At 39.4% G+C, this 15914-nt stretch overlaps 1 protein-coding gene across 1 annotated transcript; it reads left to right on the top strand.

Moving 5' to 3' along the window:
* Positions 1–3913: 3913 nt before the first annotated feature.
* Positions 3914–4171, top strand: LOC142451128 (large ribosomal subunit protein eL38). The gene has a single exon (XM_075553046.1). It carries the CDS (start codon positions 3931–3933, stop codon positions 4141–4143), a length of 213 nt encoding a protein of 70 aa, XP_075409161.1. The 5' UTR covers positions 3914–3930; the 3' UTR covers positions 4144–4171.
* The last annotated feature ends 11743 nt before the right edge of the window (positions 4172–15914 follow it).

The raw sequence follows: 15914 nt of genomic DNA, 5'->3' as shown, positions 1-15914 counted from the left end.
CCTTTCCGACATGATCACTGAAGACAAAATGGGTGCATAAACAAATATGGTGATGAAAGCTGATGGTGCCTGGCTATTAAAAGATATAGCATCTGGGTCTTAAAGGCTTGACGTTAAACAAGCAGCCATCTAGCAGGGAAGCAACAAAGTCCACGTGGAAGAAGCTCACCAGCCTGTGCGATCATGAGGTGTTGTTGGGAATAGGTATCAGAACATCAAAAATAAGCAATCAAATTCACGTGAAGGAGCATAGACAAAGTGGAGACTCCTAACCCACCTTTAAGACAATTGCACAGTTCCTCACAGAAGGGCCACACAGAAGGGATGATATACCCAGGATGCAGTATAGCACTGATGAAACACATAACTATACTCTAGTTCTTTAATATTTCCTCCCCTTACTATTATGGTCTCAGTTTTACCTCATTAATCTTGTTAGACCTGTGTTTGTTCATTTGCATAATTAAGATCATTTGATATATGAAATTCAAGATAGATAACTTCTCAGAAACAGTAATGGAAGTAATGATTACCTGAGAGTATGGGGAAAGGGGACGAGGAGGAGAATGGGGAACTGATAGCATTGATAACTGTATAACCACTCAAGGGGAGTGAATAACAGAACTGTATGAGATACGTTGGATGGTATAAGATATGGCAAAAATTTAAAAATTATATATAATAAGGGTCCCTTGGGGAGGGAGGATGATAAAGGAGAGCTAATATCAAAGAGTTCAAGGAGAAAGAGATGTTTTGAAATTGATTGTGGCAGCAGTTGTACAATCATGCTTGATCTAGAGCTGCCAATAGAGACACCAGACACCTCTTTCCTCAGCCTGGGATCAGGCGGTGTCAAGATTGTAAAGCTCGGTCATAGCCAAGGTCAAGGCTCTGGACTTTCACAGCAAGATGAGCTGAATCATCTAAAAGGTAGAGTTGTTGCAGCTGCATGTCACCAAAATGACAGGCAATGTGATGTCCACACTCCCCAACATCTGATTTGTCCGCATATCCATTGCATGAGTTCTCACTGTCATCAACGATAATCGGGAGAACCTTCGGAAGTTCAACAAGGGAAAGAAGTACAACCCCCTTGTTCTGAGGCCCAAGAAAACGCCAGCTATGTTCCAACAGCTGCACTAGTACACACACGGTTAAGGCATGAGCTGTTCACATCAATAAAGCAAACTCGCTGAAAACAAGAGAACGAAAGGACCAGCAGACAAACACAAAGTGAAGATCCACAAAATGACTGGCTTGCATTCTTCAGAATGTGAGCATCATGAAAAACAAAGGCTGAGAAACTAATAGATTCTAAAAGACTAAAGAGAGGCAACAGCATGTAGTTCTCAATTGGATCCTTGATCCAATTTCTTTTATGATTATTTACTGAGAAAACATATCATCTATTTCCCACACATCAACCCTTGAAGACCCTCTGGAGAGAGTTCTTCCTACCTTGACACACATGGGGTCAACCATGTGTCAAAATCAAATCAGTGGCAACTCTGTGTTTGGTTTTGTGTTTAGGGTATTATTGAAGTAGCTGGCAAAATATGATTAAGCTCTTAAATTAGATGTTAGTGCTAATTTTGTGATTTGGGTAATTGTTCTGTGGTTAAGAGGATGCCCTTCTTAGGAAATACATACATTATTTAAAAATAAAGGGGTAAAATACTCTATTCAGGCAGTATCATGCAATTTTGTTTCAAATATTCACAATTTTGCGCTGGGAAAAACAGCAGTATCTGTCAATGGGGTTCACTACCTTTTCAGTAACTAATTACAGCTCACAAAAAATATGTGTTCACCTAGAATACAAACAGAATAAATCCTACTTTCAAAAAGATCCTTTCTTATCTAACTTTGCAAAAGCCAGGTGGTTACCTTTATTTCAAACAGATGCAACTACTTCCTTTTCGCCTGTATGTTTGTCATCAAGTTCAAAGGCCTTGTATGACTTACCGTCTCTTTGATTGTTTTTGAAAGAGCAATTTGTCGTGAACTAGTTTCAAATGATGTAAATATTGCTCTCGAGTCTCCACGGGGATTACAATATCTAAATAATGACAAGGCTACCCCTCCATGTTTAATCACTAAGGAGCTTTGAATCTTGCTGAATAAAGTGGGATAATATTGTTATGAACTTTTATAGTCATTTAGTGCTTTCATCAAAGGACCTCAGAGCAATTTACAAACATTAATTAAGCAATTCAACACTCCTGTGAACACATCGCTTGTTAGTTTCATTTTAAAGATGATTCAACTAAAGTAAACATTAGTTGTGTGTGTGTGTGTGTGCGTGCGTGTGTGCGTGGGTTTAACAGAAAACAGTTTAAGCATTCTACAACATGTACCTAATCCCTTTATTTACTTCTTCTATGTCTAGTCTAGTACCCATAGGCAGTATACACCATATCCTGGAACTTCCTTGGGTTTAGTGCTGAATATTCCACGTCCTGCACCTTCCTAAGCTCCAGGCAAATTAGAACAATTAGGTATTCTAAATACATTCTCTTACTTCCTGGTAAATAAAAGAAAATTGACTATAAAAATTAAAGAGATCCTACTAGTTAAGCAATAAATTAAATTTCATAGAGCCGTGAACCTAACTTCTCACGTTGTTCTAATAAGAGTAAGACTTGGGTCAATTCATATGGGCTTTCACATTTCATATATAATAACTTAACTTGACATTTTAAAGAAGTGAATACGAATATAATGACACAAAATAAAATTGCCTGTTTTTTCTAGTCTTCTGTGAACCTAGTCGTAAAATTCATAACACAGAGAAACAGAAGTTCTTAAAATTCTTGGGGGGGGGGAAAATCACTGTCATTGAGTCAATGACGACTCACAACAACCTGGTAAACATAGTAGAATTGCCCCTGTAGGTTTCTGAAACCATAACTCTTTCTGGGAGTAGAAAGACATATTTCTCCTGAAGAGCAGCTTGTGGTTTCAAACTGCTGACCTTGCAGGTAAAAGTCCAATGAGAAAAGACTACAACACAAGGGCTTCATTAAAATTCTGAGGAGCTTGAAATTTCATAATAGAAGAGATCACTAGGAAAAACTTTAAATATCAAACACACATCAAAATTCCTAACCATATTATGAGAAATAACCATCATATTCTTTAGCAAAATAGAAGCAAGAAATAAGCTCTAGCATAATACAAATAATTATATTACACTTAATTAACTGTTCTGTAGAAATGAAAACTAAATGGAATGAAAAGAAAATATAAGAAAAAGACACCCCATTTGAAAGTCCCTTTAAAGCCTTACATATTTTATCACAGTGTTTGCAACAAGCCAAGAACTTAGACTGACTAATGATATGAAGGTGCCCTGGTGACATAGTGGTTACCTATTGGGTTGCAAACTGTTTCGTCAGAAGTTCAAATCTACCAAGTAATCCATGCTGGAAAGTTGAGCTTTTCTGCTCCTGTGAAAATACACAGTCTTGGAAACCCACAGGGGCAGTTTTGCTCTGTCCTTTGAGGTCACCATGAGTCAGAATTGAATCAATGGCAGTGATTTTATTTGGGAGCAGGTGTCCAACAAAAAATTTTTGAAGGAAAATGAAGAAAAGTATGCAAGCAAGTATAAAATGATTTACTGAAAATCAGCTTTTCTAGGTATAGGCATTAGCTAGATGCTGTATTAGACTTTTTCCCAAGTATTTTTCAAGTGAAGAGGAGAAGGCTGAGGACAAAGGAAAAATAATATCCTCTATAACTAAAATTCATCAATTTCTGGAGCTTGTTTTTGGCTAATACTTTCAGTGGAGTTTGGACTTCTTCCTTCAGTACCATTGGTTTCTTGATTTTGTGTTACCTCTTGAAATGGTTGAGCTCTTCCGCCCTCTTCACTTCTTGCATCTTGCTGTGAGTGTCCCGGCCCGTGCCGGTCCGCGCCTCGTCGCCATGCCTCGCAAAATTGAAGAGATCAAGGACTTCCTGCTCACGGCGCGGCGAAAGGACGCCAAGTCTGTGAAGATCAAGAAGAACAAGGATAACGTGAAGTTCAAGGTGCGGTGCAGCAGGTACCTCTACACCCTGGTCATCACCGACAAGGAGAAGGCCGAGAAGCTGAAGCAGTCTCTGCCCCCAGGTCTGGCAGTGAAGGAGCTGAAATGAACCCGGCTAGCTGATGCAAACTATAATAAAAAAAATTCTTAAAAAAAAAAAGAAATGAATTTGGTACAATGACTGTGTATTCTTTCTGTCTTTTTTAGATGCTTTCTGAATCATTCAATATTTTGCACATGTTGTTATTAGGTACCATTGAGTCAATTCCTGCTCATAGTCACCATATATACAACATAACAAAATATTTCTCAGTTCTACACCATCCTCACAATATTTTTCCTATAGAATCTTTCCATATTATAACTGAAGGCTTGAATTTTTTCTTCAGTTCTTTCAATTTAAGATATGTTGAGCATGTTCTACATTTTTAGTTTTCTAACTTTAGGTAATTTCACATTTCACTATAATATTTTACTTTATCTTCATGAACCACCCTTTGAAAATGCATTTAGCTCTTTGACTTCATTATTTCTTCCATTTGCTTTACCCATTATACAGTTAAGAGCAAGTTTTAGACACCTATCTCACATCCACTTTTAGTCTTTTCTTTCTTTCCTGTATTTTTAATGATCTTTTACTTTCTTCAGGAAGGACCTACTTGATGTCATCCCCTAGCTTATCGGGTCTTCTGTCACCAGCATTAAATGCATCAAATCTGTTCTTGAGATATTCTCTTTACTCAGGCAGCATTGACGCAAGGTCATGTTTTGGCTCTCATGGACTTGTTTACATTATCTTCAGCTTCAACTTGAATTTACCTAAGAGCAACTGATGGTCTCTTCCACATTCCATTCCTGGTCTCATTATCCATCACTGAGAATGAGCTTCTCTGTCATCTCTTCCCACAGATGGAGTCAGTTTGCTTTTTGTATGTTCCATCTGAAGATATCCACATATACAGTCACCTTTTGTGTTGTTGAAAAGGGTGTTTATGTTGAAGAAGTCATTAATCTTACAAAATTCTATCATGTGATCTCCAGATTTATTTCTATCATGAAAGCCACATTTCACCATAGTTATTGAATCTGTATGCTAAGTAAATAATCAGAAAAGTCTGCTTATATGGAGAAGTGTATGACATCAGGATTGGAGGAAGGCTGTTAACAACCTGGGATATGCAGCTGATGCACCTTGCTTTCTGAAAGTGAGGAGGCATTGAAGTACTTGCTGATGAAGATCAAGAATTGCAACCTTCAGTATGAATTACAAGTCGATGTAAAGAAGATCCCAATCCTCACAACTGGACCAATAGGTAACATGATAAATGGAGAAAAGATTGAAGTTGTCAAGAATTTTGTCTTGCTTGGATATACAATCAATGATCATGGAAGAAGGAGTCAAGAGATCAGTCGACGCATTGCATTGGGTACATTTGTTGCACAAGACCGTTTTAAAGTGTTAGAAAGAAAGATGTTACTTTGAGGATTAAGATGTTCCAGATCCAAGCCATGGTATTTTCTATTACCTCATATTCATTCATGTGAAAGTTGGACACTGAGTAAGGAAGACCGATGAAGAATTGATGCACTTGAATTACGGTACTGCAGAAGAATATTCAAAGTACCATGGACTGCCCAAAGATCTGATTTAGAGAAGTACAGCTAGACTGTCCCTTAGAAGCAAGTATGGAGAGATTTTGTCTCGTTTTGGACATGTTGTAAGGAAAGACCAGTCCCTGGCAAAGTACATCATGTTTGGTAAAGTAGAAGGGTAATGAAAAAGAGGAAGATTGCCACAGTGGCTGCAACAATGGGCTCACACATCACAACGGTTGTGCGGATGACACAGAACTAGGTGATTATTTTGTTTTGCTGTGCACAGTTCTGAATTAGAACTGACTCAATAGCACCTGATCACAACAACTACAACTAAATAGACATTGGCTGAAAGCAAAGAACACCAGAAAGATGTTTCCTTGTTTTTTATTGGCAATGCAAAGGCTTTTCATTGTATGGATCACAACAAACTATAGATAACATTGCAAAGAATGGGAATTCTAGACAATTTCATTGTACTTGTGTAGAACCTGCCAAGAGGTAATTATTCCAACAGAACAAGAGAGCATTTCATTGTTTAAAATCAGGAAAGTGTGTGTGTCAGAGATGCATCCTTTTACCATACGTATTCAATCTATGTTGAGCAAATAATTCAAGAGGCTGTATTTTATGAAGAAGAACACAGCTTTGAGATTAGAGGAAGATATTAACAACCTGTGATATGCAAATGACATAATTTTGCCTTCTAAAAACAAAAAGGATTTTAATAATTCAGCATAAGGAATGAGGGAAATCACTGCTGGAGGGAGATGGATCTTGGCTGAAAGCAGAGAAGAACAGAAAGATATTTACCTGTGTTTCATTGACTATGCAAAGATATTCAACTCTTTGGACCTTAACAAACTATGGATAGCCTTGAGAAGAATAAAAATCTCAGAACACTATACTATGCTCATGCAGAACCTGTACATGGATCAAGAGGCAATTGCACAAACAGAACAAAGGCATACAGAATGGTTTAAAATCAGGAAAGGTGTGTCAGGATCATTTCCGTTCGCCATACTGATTCAGTTTGGATGCTAAGCAGATAATATGAGAGAAAAGACTATATGAAGAAGAGTCGGGATTGGGGAAATACACACCAACAACCCGTGATGTGTACGTGAAGCACTTACTGATGAAGATCAAGGTCTGCATCCTGCAGTAGGATTACACCTCAACGTAAATAATACAAAAAACCCCCAAAGTAGACCAATAAGCAACATCATGATAAAGGGAGAAAATACTGAATTCATTAAAAGATTTCATTTTACGTGTATTCACAATCAACACCCACAGAAATAGCATTAAAAAATTTCAACATTGTATTGGGCAAAAAATTATGTAAATGGACTCTTGAAAGTGTTAAAATGCTTCATGTGCATGGGGAAATTGGACAGTGAATCAGGAAGACCAAAAATAATCGATGTATTTGAATTGTTGATCGAGTACACTGAATATACCATAGATTATGTGGAGAACAAACAACCTTGTTTTGGAAAAGGTACAGGCAGAATATTCCTTGGAAGCAACCATGACTACTCAAAATTATTTTTTAAAAGGCCAGGCTTACTGACCTGCGAGAGATGGGTAGAACCCCCAAGATTGTGATAAGTTCAAGCCTGCAACCGGATTCATCCTCTTGACCTTTTTACAGCCAAGGAATAAATACACTTGTAAAGTTAATGGTGACACCAAGAAAGCCCACTCTCCTTAGAGCAATCAACTACAAAGTATAATTTAAAAAAATCACCCCCATAGCCTGTCCACATTTATCATAGGGCAAGATTTTCTTAGGAATAAAACTCAGAGAAGCAGGGAAAGATAGGAAAGAAGATACATGGAAATAAAAAACACAGGAGGAAGTGGAAAGAGTGCTAGCACATTGTAGGGATTGCAATCAATGTCACAAAACAGAATGTGTATGAATTGTTGAATGGAATACCAATTTGATCTGTAAACTTTTACTCAGACTACAATAACAAGTTTAAATAAATAAATAAATAAAGGGCCCTCTTTCTTTTTAAATAATTCTATTTATTTATTTATTTAATGTATAAGAAAAAGTTTTATATCAAGGAGTAATTGGATATCAAGAAAACATCCCAGCACAATCCAAATCAAATCCATACATCTGATATTAGCCCATAAGTCCAATACTAGTCCATAAATCTCTCTTCAGACTCATGAAGCCACAGGCAGTGATGCAGAATGCAGGAAGAGCACAGGCCGGCGGGTGCAAAGTCTCGTGGATCCAATGGCAGTGGCAGCATCACAGGGCTGGTGCAGATCTCCACCACATGGCTTGCTGAGGTCTCAGTGTGGCTCCGCATGACTTGTCAACAGGAAGCTGAAGCAGAGAGAGAGTGTGTAGCCCACCTCCAGGGAGAAAGAGAGGAAGCTCCCAGAATTCTCATGAGAAGGCCACGCCCACAAGGAGGCATCATCATTCTGTGACCTGATTGACAGGCTAGACTCCGCTCCTACACTTCTTTATCAAGTTGAGAATTTTATTTTTTTTAACAGTTTTGTTGGCATATAATTCACCTATCAGACAATTCAATAATTCAACCATGTTAAGAATTGTACAGTCATCATCACAATCAATGTTAGACCATTTTCTTCTTTCTTGTACTCATTGTTATTAATGCCCATTTTCTCCCAACCCCACTTGTCATACCCCCCAAGAAACCATGAATCCAGTTACCATCTCCGTTGAATTACCTATCCTGGATTCCAGGTACAGAAAACTACTTTTTAAAACAAACAACCTAACAACAAAGTAAAACAGATATAAATCTCAGTAGAAATGAAAGCATAAAATATTAAAAACGAGAACAAATTTTAAAGTCAAAAGGGAGACTGAATGATAAGGTGTTAATTTTAACCTAATTGCATCTGCAATAACCCACTTTCCAATGCACTCAGCATGATAGCAAAGCTATCATGGTCAGAGAAGATTCGCCAGAAGCTTAAACCATGTGTATGTCCCTTTCGTTGTTTTCTTTTTAAGTTGAACAACTTTAAGTGGGTCAAACGGGAGATCAAATGATAAGATGTTGCATTTTAAGCTAACTGTATCTGCCATAATAGTATTTACAGTGCTTTCTGTCTGATACAAGGCTGTTGACATCCCTCAATTATAGTCAGAGGGGGTTCACCAGAGGCTTATTCCATGTGTGGACCCTGCAAATGGATTCGGGGCCTCCACTGTCATCCATAGCCTTGATCCCATCCCCTCTTTCGGATTTGGATGATATGTTTTGCAATCCTTGGATCACACAGGCTGATGTGCTTCTTCCAGTAGACACTTCACTTCTGTGGCTATTTTTAAGACAAGTCTTTAAAGCCCTAGACATTATTCTTTCTGATAGCCAGGCACCATCTAATTTCTTTACCATGCTTTGTTCTCAGTGATCTCTCCGTGAGGTTGAACATCAAGCAACGCCATGTCACAAGAACTAATTGTTCTTATATTGAGGCTAGACTTAATTGTGAGTCCATAAGCTATTAATGTATCTATGAATATATATGGTTCACTTTTAAGAAACAAAACAAACTCACTGACATCGAATTAACCGTAGTGACTCTATAGAACAGATAGAGTTCCCGAGACTGTAATTCTTTACGGATGCAGAAGGCCACATCTGTCTCCTGAGGAACAGCTGGTGGCTTCACACTGCTGACCGTGTCGTTAGCAGCCCGACTTGTAACCACTACACCATTGGGTCTTCTCTGGTTCACTTTTAAGACATCATTATCATTTTATGTTAGACCATATTAGCAATCATCCCCCTGGAGCATAAGGTAATTCTATTGATAGTGACATTAATTTAACCAATGGTATATAATTTAAAACACTGTTGAGAAAAGGAAATTACATGAGTATCGCTGGCTATGAGCCACAGTACATGAATTCTTGTACAAATTAAACTCTCAAGTGACTGGGCACTCTCCCCCAATCATTTTTATGGGGAGCGCTTAACGATATAACAATTCATAATTCAATAAGACCAAGCATATGTGAAAAATTGCTGCCACCATAGTTTCAAAACATTTTATTTCTTCTTGAACTCTTTGATATCAGCTCTCCCTTTCCCCCTCTTTCTCCAACCTTATCCCCCAGGGACCCTTATTATTATATATTATTATTATTTTGCCTTATCTTACACTATCCAATGTGATAGGACAAAACTTTCAATACCATTAATTCACAAAATTAGCACCATGCATGCCAAATCAATGAATTTCATAATAAAGCAAGAAAGGCATTAAAATAGTAAATATATGGTGGTCCTGTGCCACCACTCATTGGGCACCCTCACGGCAAGAGAGTTGAAGCAAAGTCCAATGATGGTGAGGTCTATCATTAGGATAGCAGGCATCTGTTTCCTTTCACACTAGAGAGTTTCCGCCTTAAGTCAAAGGTCTACAACTGAATTTGAGGTAAAGCCTCATTCAATTAGTGGGATTTCCACATCAAGTCCTTCTGGTGTTTCTTATGAAGGATGTGTGCACCTTGGAAGAATAAAACCTATAGACATGGCCTAGATCACCAAGGACTGAATAGAAACTAGGTCAGAAGTGTCCAATTAGGAACTTAGTACCAGGAACATTCTCCCTTTGGGATGGGAGGCTTGCTCCCAAGAGAAGCAACCAAGAGAAGTGTAAGTGGCTTCTCAGAGGCATAGATGCACCCATCACCCACCCCTATCTTGAAGTTTGTGTATCACTCTGGATGGAGTGTCTGCTAATTTGGGATGACCTTAGCATAATTGTGTATGAAGGCCTTTCTGATGGGAAAGAAAAAGAGTAGAGAGAGGTAGTAAAATCCAACCCTTTTTTAAAAAAAGAATGAAAGAATGCTCTAGGTTTAAATTTGAAATGATATCTAGCTACTTTTATTTGAAAATGATTTTAATATAATACATTTTAAATTTAAATTAAAACTGAAGTGTAATATAATACATACTATAACAATTGGAAATTTCATGTTTTCATTTTAATTCTTCTTTTGTAATGCTTCTATTTAAGAAATACTATTTAGCTTTTTGTATCCTTTTTCCTAAGTCAACCATATATATATTATCTTTTTTTATTAAATACTTTTATTGGGGGTCTGATAGTCTGGGTACATTAGAGAAACAAATCCACAGAAACTCATGTATAAGAGAGAGTTTTATATAAAGTTTTATATAAAGGTTAAGTGCACATCAAGAAAACATCCCAGTGCTGCCCAAGCCCACAAGTCCAACATTAACCCATATGTCCAACACCAATCCACAAAGTCCTCCATCTCACAAAACAGACACAATGATGCTGACTGTAGGAGGAAAGTCGAGTCAGTGAATATGTAAGCATCTCAGCGCTGGCAGGGGTCTCCACACAGCTGCTCCAGCACCCAGGGCTGCATGGGGGTAGGTCCATGTGGCTTCTCCTCAGAGAAATCTTGCAGGAAGTGAGCCTTGCCAGCTAAAGCAGGGAGTTGGCTAAGGCAGCTGTACCCTGGTCCAACCATCAGAAAGCAAGAGACCAGAGAGCTAGAAAAGTGAGGCTCACTGAGCCATTTATCCCTCTGCCCTTCAATTAACCGCACATGTGTTTATTGGCCAGGTTGGCTCAATAAACTACTTCAGGAGGCTCTTACATTTATATATTATTTTTATAGCAATGTTACAGCCACATCCGATTTGAAAAATGGGGGCTATAATATTAACGTGTTTTCTTACATGCTAAACTTTAGGTTATTGAACTATAAAAAAAGAAGAACGAAAGAAGCAAAGCTGTGAGCCTTAGTCTCATATATTTTAGACATGTTATCAAAGAGGGACCAAGCCCTGACGAAGGACATCATGTTTGGTAAAGTAGAGAGTAAGTGAAAAGAGGAAGATTTTTCAACAAAATGAAAAGACACAGTGACTGCAACAATGGGCTCAAACAGTAACGAGTATAGGATGGCCAAGGCAGCGCTTCATTCTGTTGTACACGGGGCTGCTAAGCATCGGAATTCACTCCACTCACCTACCAACAACCACTATCTCTAAAACTATTAAACTTAAGTTAGAGGGCTATGATTTTAAGCCCTGAGTTCAAAACAAAGAGCCCTGGTGTCGCTGGTGGGTCAGGTTGGGCTGGGAAAGGTGAAGCTGTCTGCTCCCACAAAGACTGACAGCCTCGGATACCCTGTCTAAGGATCACTAAGAGTCGTAATCAACTTGATGGTGCACAAAGCTCCACAAAAGTGAAAGTTAAAGAAATAATGAGAGTAACCTCAGAGGAGACTACCAGAACACTGTGTGAACGGAATAGAGTAAAATAAGGTCTTTGCCTAGATTCACCTTCTTTGGGAAGCATTTCCTGAAACCCTAAGATTAGGTGAACTGTTTCTCTTATGGTATCCCTTCCATGATACCATACGTGAAGTATTTCAAGAGCTATTGGAATTGCCTATTTCCCTTTCTGTTTCTGCCACTAGGATTACAACTCCTTGAAGATGGGGCTTCTACTTTGTTCACACTGTGTCACCAATAACATCCTTGGGTGTTGCCAACAGTTTTGTTTGACTACTGACCCAGAGGTTGGTGGTTGGAACCCATCCAGTGATATCATAGGAGAAAGGCCTGATAATGTACTTCCGTAAAGATTACAGCCAAGAAAATCCTCCAACATACTTAGCACACGTTCCCCAGACTGTGTTCCAGGAAGGTGAACTTAGAAGATAAAGTTAGAAAGACAGATTGAGTTTGAATACCAGAGTAAGGGCTTTAAACTTGATGCTCTAGGCAAACTGGAGACAATGAAAGTTTTGAATTCAGGAATGATATAAATCAAACACATCCTTTAGAGGGAGAGGTCTAATGGCAGGCAGTAGGATGGATTAATTGAACAGAGAAGGGAAGGAAGACATGGAGATTCATTAAAAAGGAAATGAAAGTGATCTAAGTAAAAAAAAGACAAACTAAATTCCCTGTTATCACTGATGACAACTAATAGTGACCCCATCGGACAGGTAGACCCACCCCTGTGAGTTTCTGAGACCATACCTCTTCACCTGAGTGGAAAACCCCTTCTCCCTTCAAGTAGCTGATGGTTCCAAACTGTGGGCCTTGTAGTCATGACCCAATGAGTAGCCACTATGCCACCAGAGGTCCTAAGCCAAAAGTCAACAACTCGGGAATTTGAGGCCCATCAATGTAATGGATGGCTCTCACATACGGAGGTTGGCCAGTGAGCGGTATATATAGCATATACAATGAGGGAGCCCTGATGGATAGTGGTTGTATTACAGTCTCAGAAGCCCACAGGGTTCTTTCTACCCTGTCCTACAGGGGCACTACGAGTCAGCATCGACTTGATGGCAATGAATGAGATTGTCTTAATTATGAATAGATAGCCAAAGCATAACCACTAACCATTTGATGAAAGCCTATAATGTTAAAAAGGAGAAAAAAGAGAAACACAAACATGATCCTGAAGCAAACAGATAATGTAGGAAATCGGATGAAACTTAAAAACAAACTAAAGAAAATATTCACAGAAATTGAGATAATATTATATCCCTAAAGTATAAACAGAATACTAAGGAAAATTCAGAGAACAAACTTCATTCTTGGAATCAAAAAAATATAATTAGATTAAAAATAAAACAAGCAAATCTCAAAAAATATGAAACAACAGCAACAACAAAAATAGAAGGTTAAATGATAAAGAATCAATCCGGAAAGTACAATCTGCCCAAGGACACATCAGAAAGAAACATCGCAACATAACAGAAGAGCAAGCTTGTCTTCAAATTGAAAAGCTCATTGATTACAGAGCAGGATGTGTGGGGGGGGGGGGAGGGAGAAAAGAAAACACTAGATACTATCACTGAGGCTTTTATAAAGATACGATCCTAAAAGCTTCTAGAAATAAAGTTCAAATGCATACATCCACAAATCTCTGGTCATCATCAAAGGAATGAATGCCAGACTTCTCAACAGTGACAGGTAGTACTGTCAAAATCCTGGGAGAAAATGAATTGCAACCTAAAACACCATGCTTTACCATCAGTTATGTGGAGGGCAAAACAGTTGTGTTTTTCCTAATATACAATATTTTGGAAATTTAAGTCCCAATGCATCTTTTCTTGAGGTGATCTTAGGAAGTTACTTGAATGTGTGCACCTTCAAAATGGAGAAATAGAAAGACGTGCATTCGATTGTGGACAGCAATAAAGGGTGGTCCCAGGGTGACATGTATTTTTAGATGGTCTAAGAGCAACTTTTTCAGTTCTTTGGCAAGTATTTATTGTGCATTTACTCATTTGGGTAATCTAGGTCCTGGGGTGCAGCAGGTTAATTGTAGATAATGAAAAGTGCTACGGCGAAAATAAAGCAGGAAAAGGATAGATGTGTGCCAGGCCAGGTCGGATCGATCAGAAGCACCTCTCTAACTGCACTGAAGAAGTAGGCCACGAGAAGAGTATTTCAGGAGCAACAAGTCTAGTGGTAAAATAAGCTTAATGTACTTGGAGAACGGTAAGAAGGCCAGTGTGGTTGGAATGGTGGAAGAAACACAAAGGGGGTCACGAGGAGAATATCAGAGGGTCAGGAGGGTCTCCTCTGTCGTGTTCACTGTGATGAGAAGTCTTTGGGGGCTTTTGAGCCGGAGATAGACATCAAGAGAATGAAAGAATGTATGGAAAAGAGACTTCATAGACTACATATCACTTGCCATTGAATCAATTCCCTCTAGAGCAGGGTGTCAAACTGGCGGCCCATGGGCCACATGCGGCCCCCAAGGTAACTTTTAGTGGCTCATGATGCTCTGGAATAAAATGTAGCTAGAGAATTGTGTCTACGGCATTGCCTCGATCTCCTCTAAGTGCTATTTTCTTCATAACAATTTTTTTCCTATTTTCATTTTATTTCAGAGCATCGTGGGCCACTAAAACTTACCTTGGGGGCCGCATGTGGCCTGCGGGCCGCCAGTTTGACACCCTGCTCTAGAGGGTTTCTAAGGCTGTAACTCTGTATGGAAGCGTACCTGCTGAGAAGCAGCTGGTGGGTTCGCAGTCAGCAGCCCCGTACCAACCCACGGTGTGAACAGGGGCTTCTTGTCATCTGCAGCGCATGCTTCAAATGATGGAAACGAGCTCCACATGGCTCCCGAGCTAACCGGCAGTTTGCCGACTCAGATCTGTAGAACCTTCAAATCTACTTCCACTGGTCTGCAGGAAACTGGGATTTTCTTTTATGACCATCAATGGGTCTCAGTAAAATAGAATTATCTTCTTCTAAAGGACCATCCTAAAGTAACCCTGGTGGTGTAATCGTTACAAGTTGGGCTGCTGGCCACAAGGCCAGCAGTTCAAAACCACCAGCCTGTCCTTTCGGAAAAATGAGTTAGAGTCTCAGTAATTACTCACAGGGGCCATTCTACCTTGTCCCACAGGGTCACTCTCAGTCAGAATGAACTCGATGGCAGCGAGTTTGCGGCTTTTTTTTTTTTTGCTTTTTGAAAAGGCCCATCCAGGAACTGCGTGCGAAGGTGGCAGGGCAGAGCTGAAGGAAGTAACAAATATAGACAGCAGGATGGAAGCCTGGCTTCTAGAAGCAGGTGCCTGCATGTGAATCCCCGTTCTGCCATTTATTACATTTGGGACTTTGGGAAAGTTATTCACCCTTTTGTTCTTCGTTTCCTTATCTGTGAAGTACAGAAAACAAGTGTCGCTACCTCGTATGGTGCCTGTAACGAGTCTGTGCGTTAATATTCGTGCCAGAGCAGTATTGGCATGTGGCTGGTGTTAAAGCAGGGCCACCTTGAATTAGCCACTGTACCACAGGGGGGTTGCTTTTAAATGGTAAAACTTCCATAAAGGACCTTAGAAAAGTGTTCTATTTAAATTTCTATTTCCTGTAAGTAGGAAATGCAACTACTAGAGATTTGTGGATGGCTTTTCAATCTTTTGGAGCCACCCAAGGGTTAAGAATTCTCTTAAGAAGACGACTGCTTAAATTCTCATTTGCTCCACACTAGCTGTTATTCATCCGGTTCTTTCCCATCATAATCCTTGCCGGGGAGCAAAGGCGACGTGGGTTGGCAGCGGCAATCAGGTGAGAGAGCAGTTCAAACGGACACTGAGTAGAGACTTCAAGACAAACAACCTCAGATTTGGCCGAGCCCCAGAGTTAAACAGTGCGAGCTGTTGTTTCCCCAGGGCCAATCGGATCCGTCGGTCTCCCCTTGCCACCCTTGAACCAGGATAGGCCAGAGAATGAGCTCCAGGCACTGGCACAGGCT

Source organism: Tenrec ecaudatus, chromosome 6 (assembly GCF_050624435.1).
Source record: "Tenrec ecaudatus isolate mTenEca1 chromosome 6, mTenEca1.hap1, whole genome shotgun sequence".
In the NCBI taxonomy this organism is placed as follows: domain Eukaryota; kingdom Metazoa; phylum Chordata; class Mammalia; order Afrosoricida; family Tenrecidae; genus Tenrec; species Tenrec ecaudatus.
The sequence above is the reverse complement of the archived record's forward strand: the minus strand, read 5'-3'. Positions and strand labels throughout refer to the sequence as shown.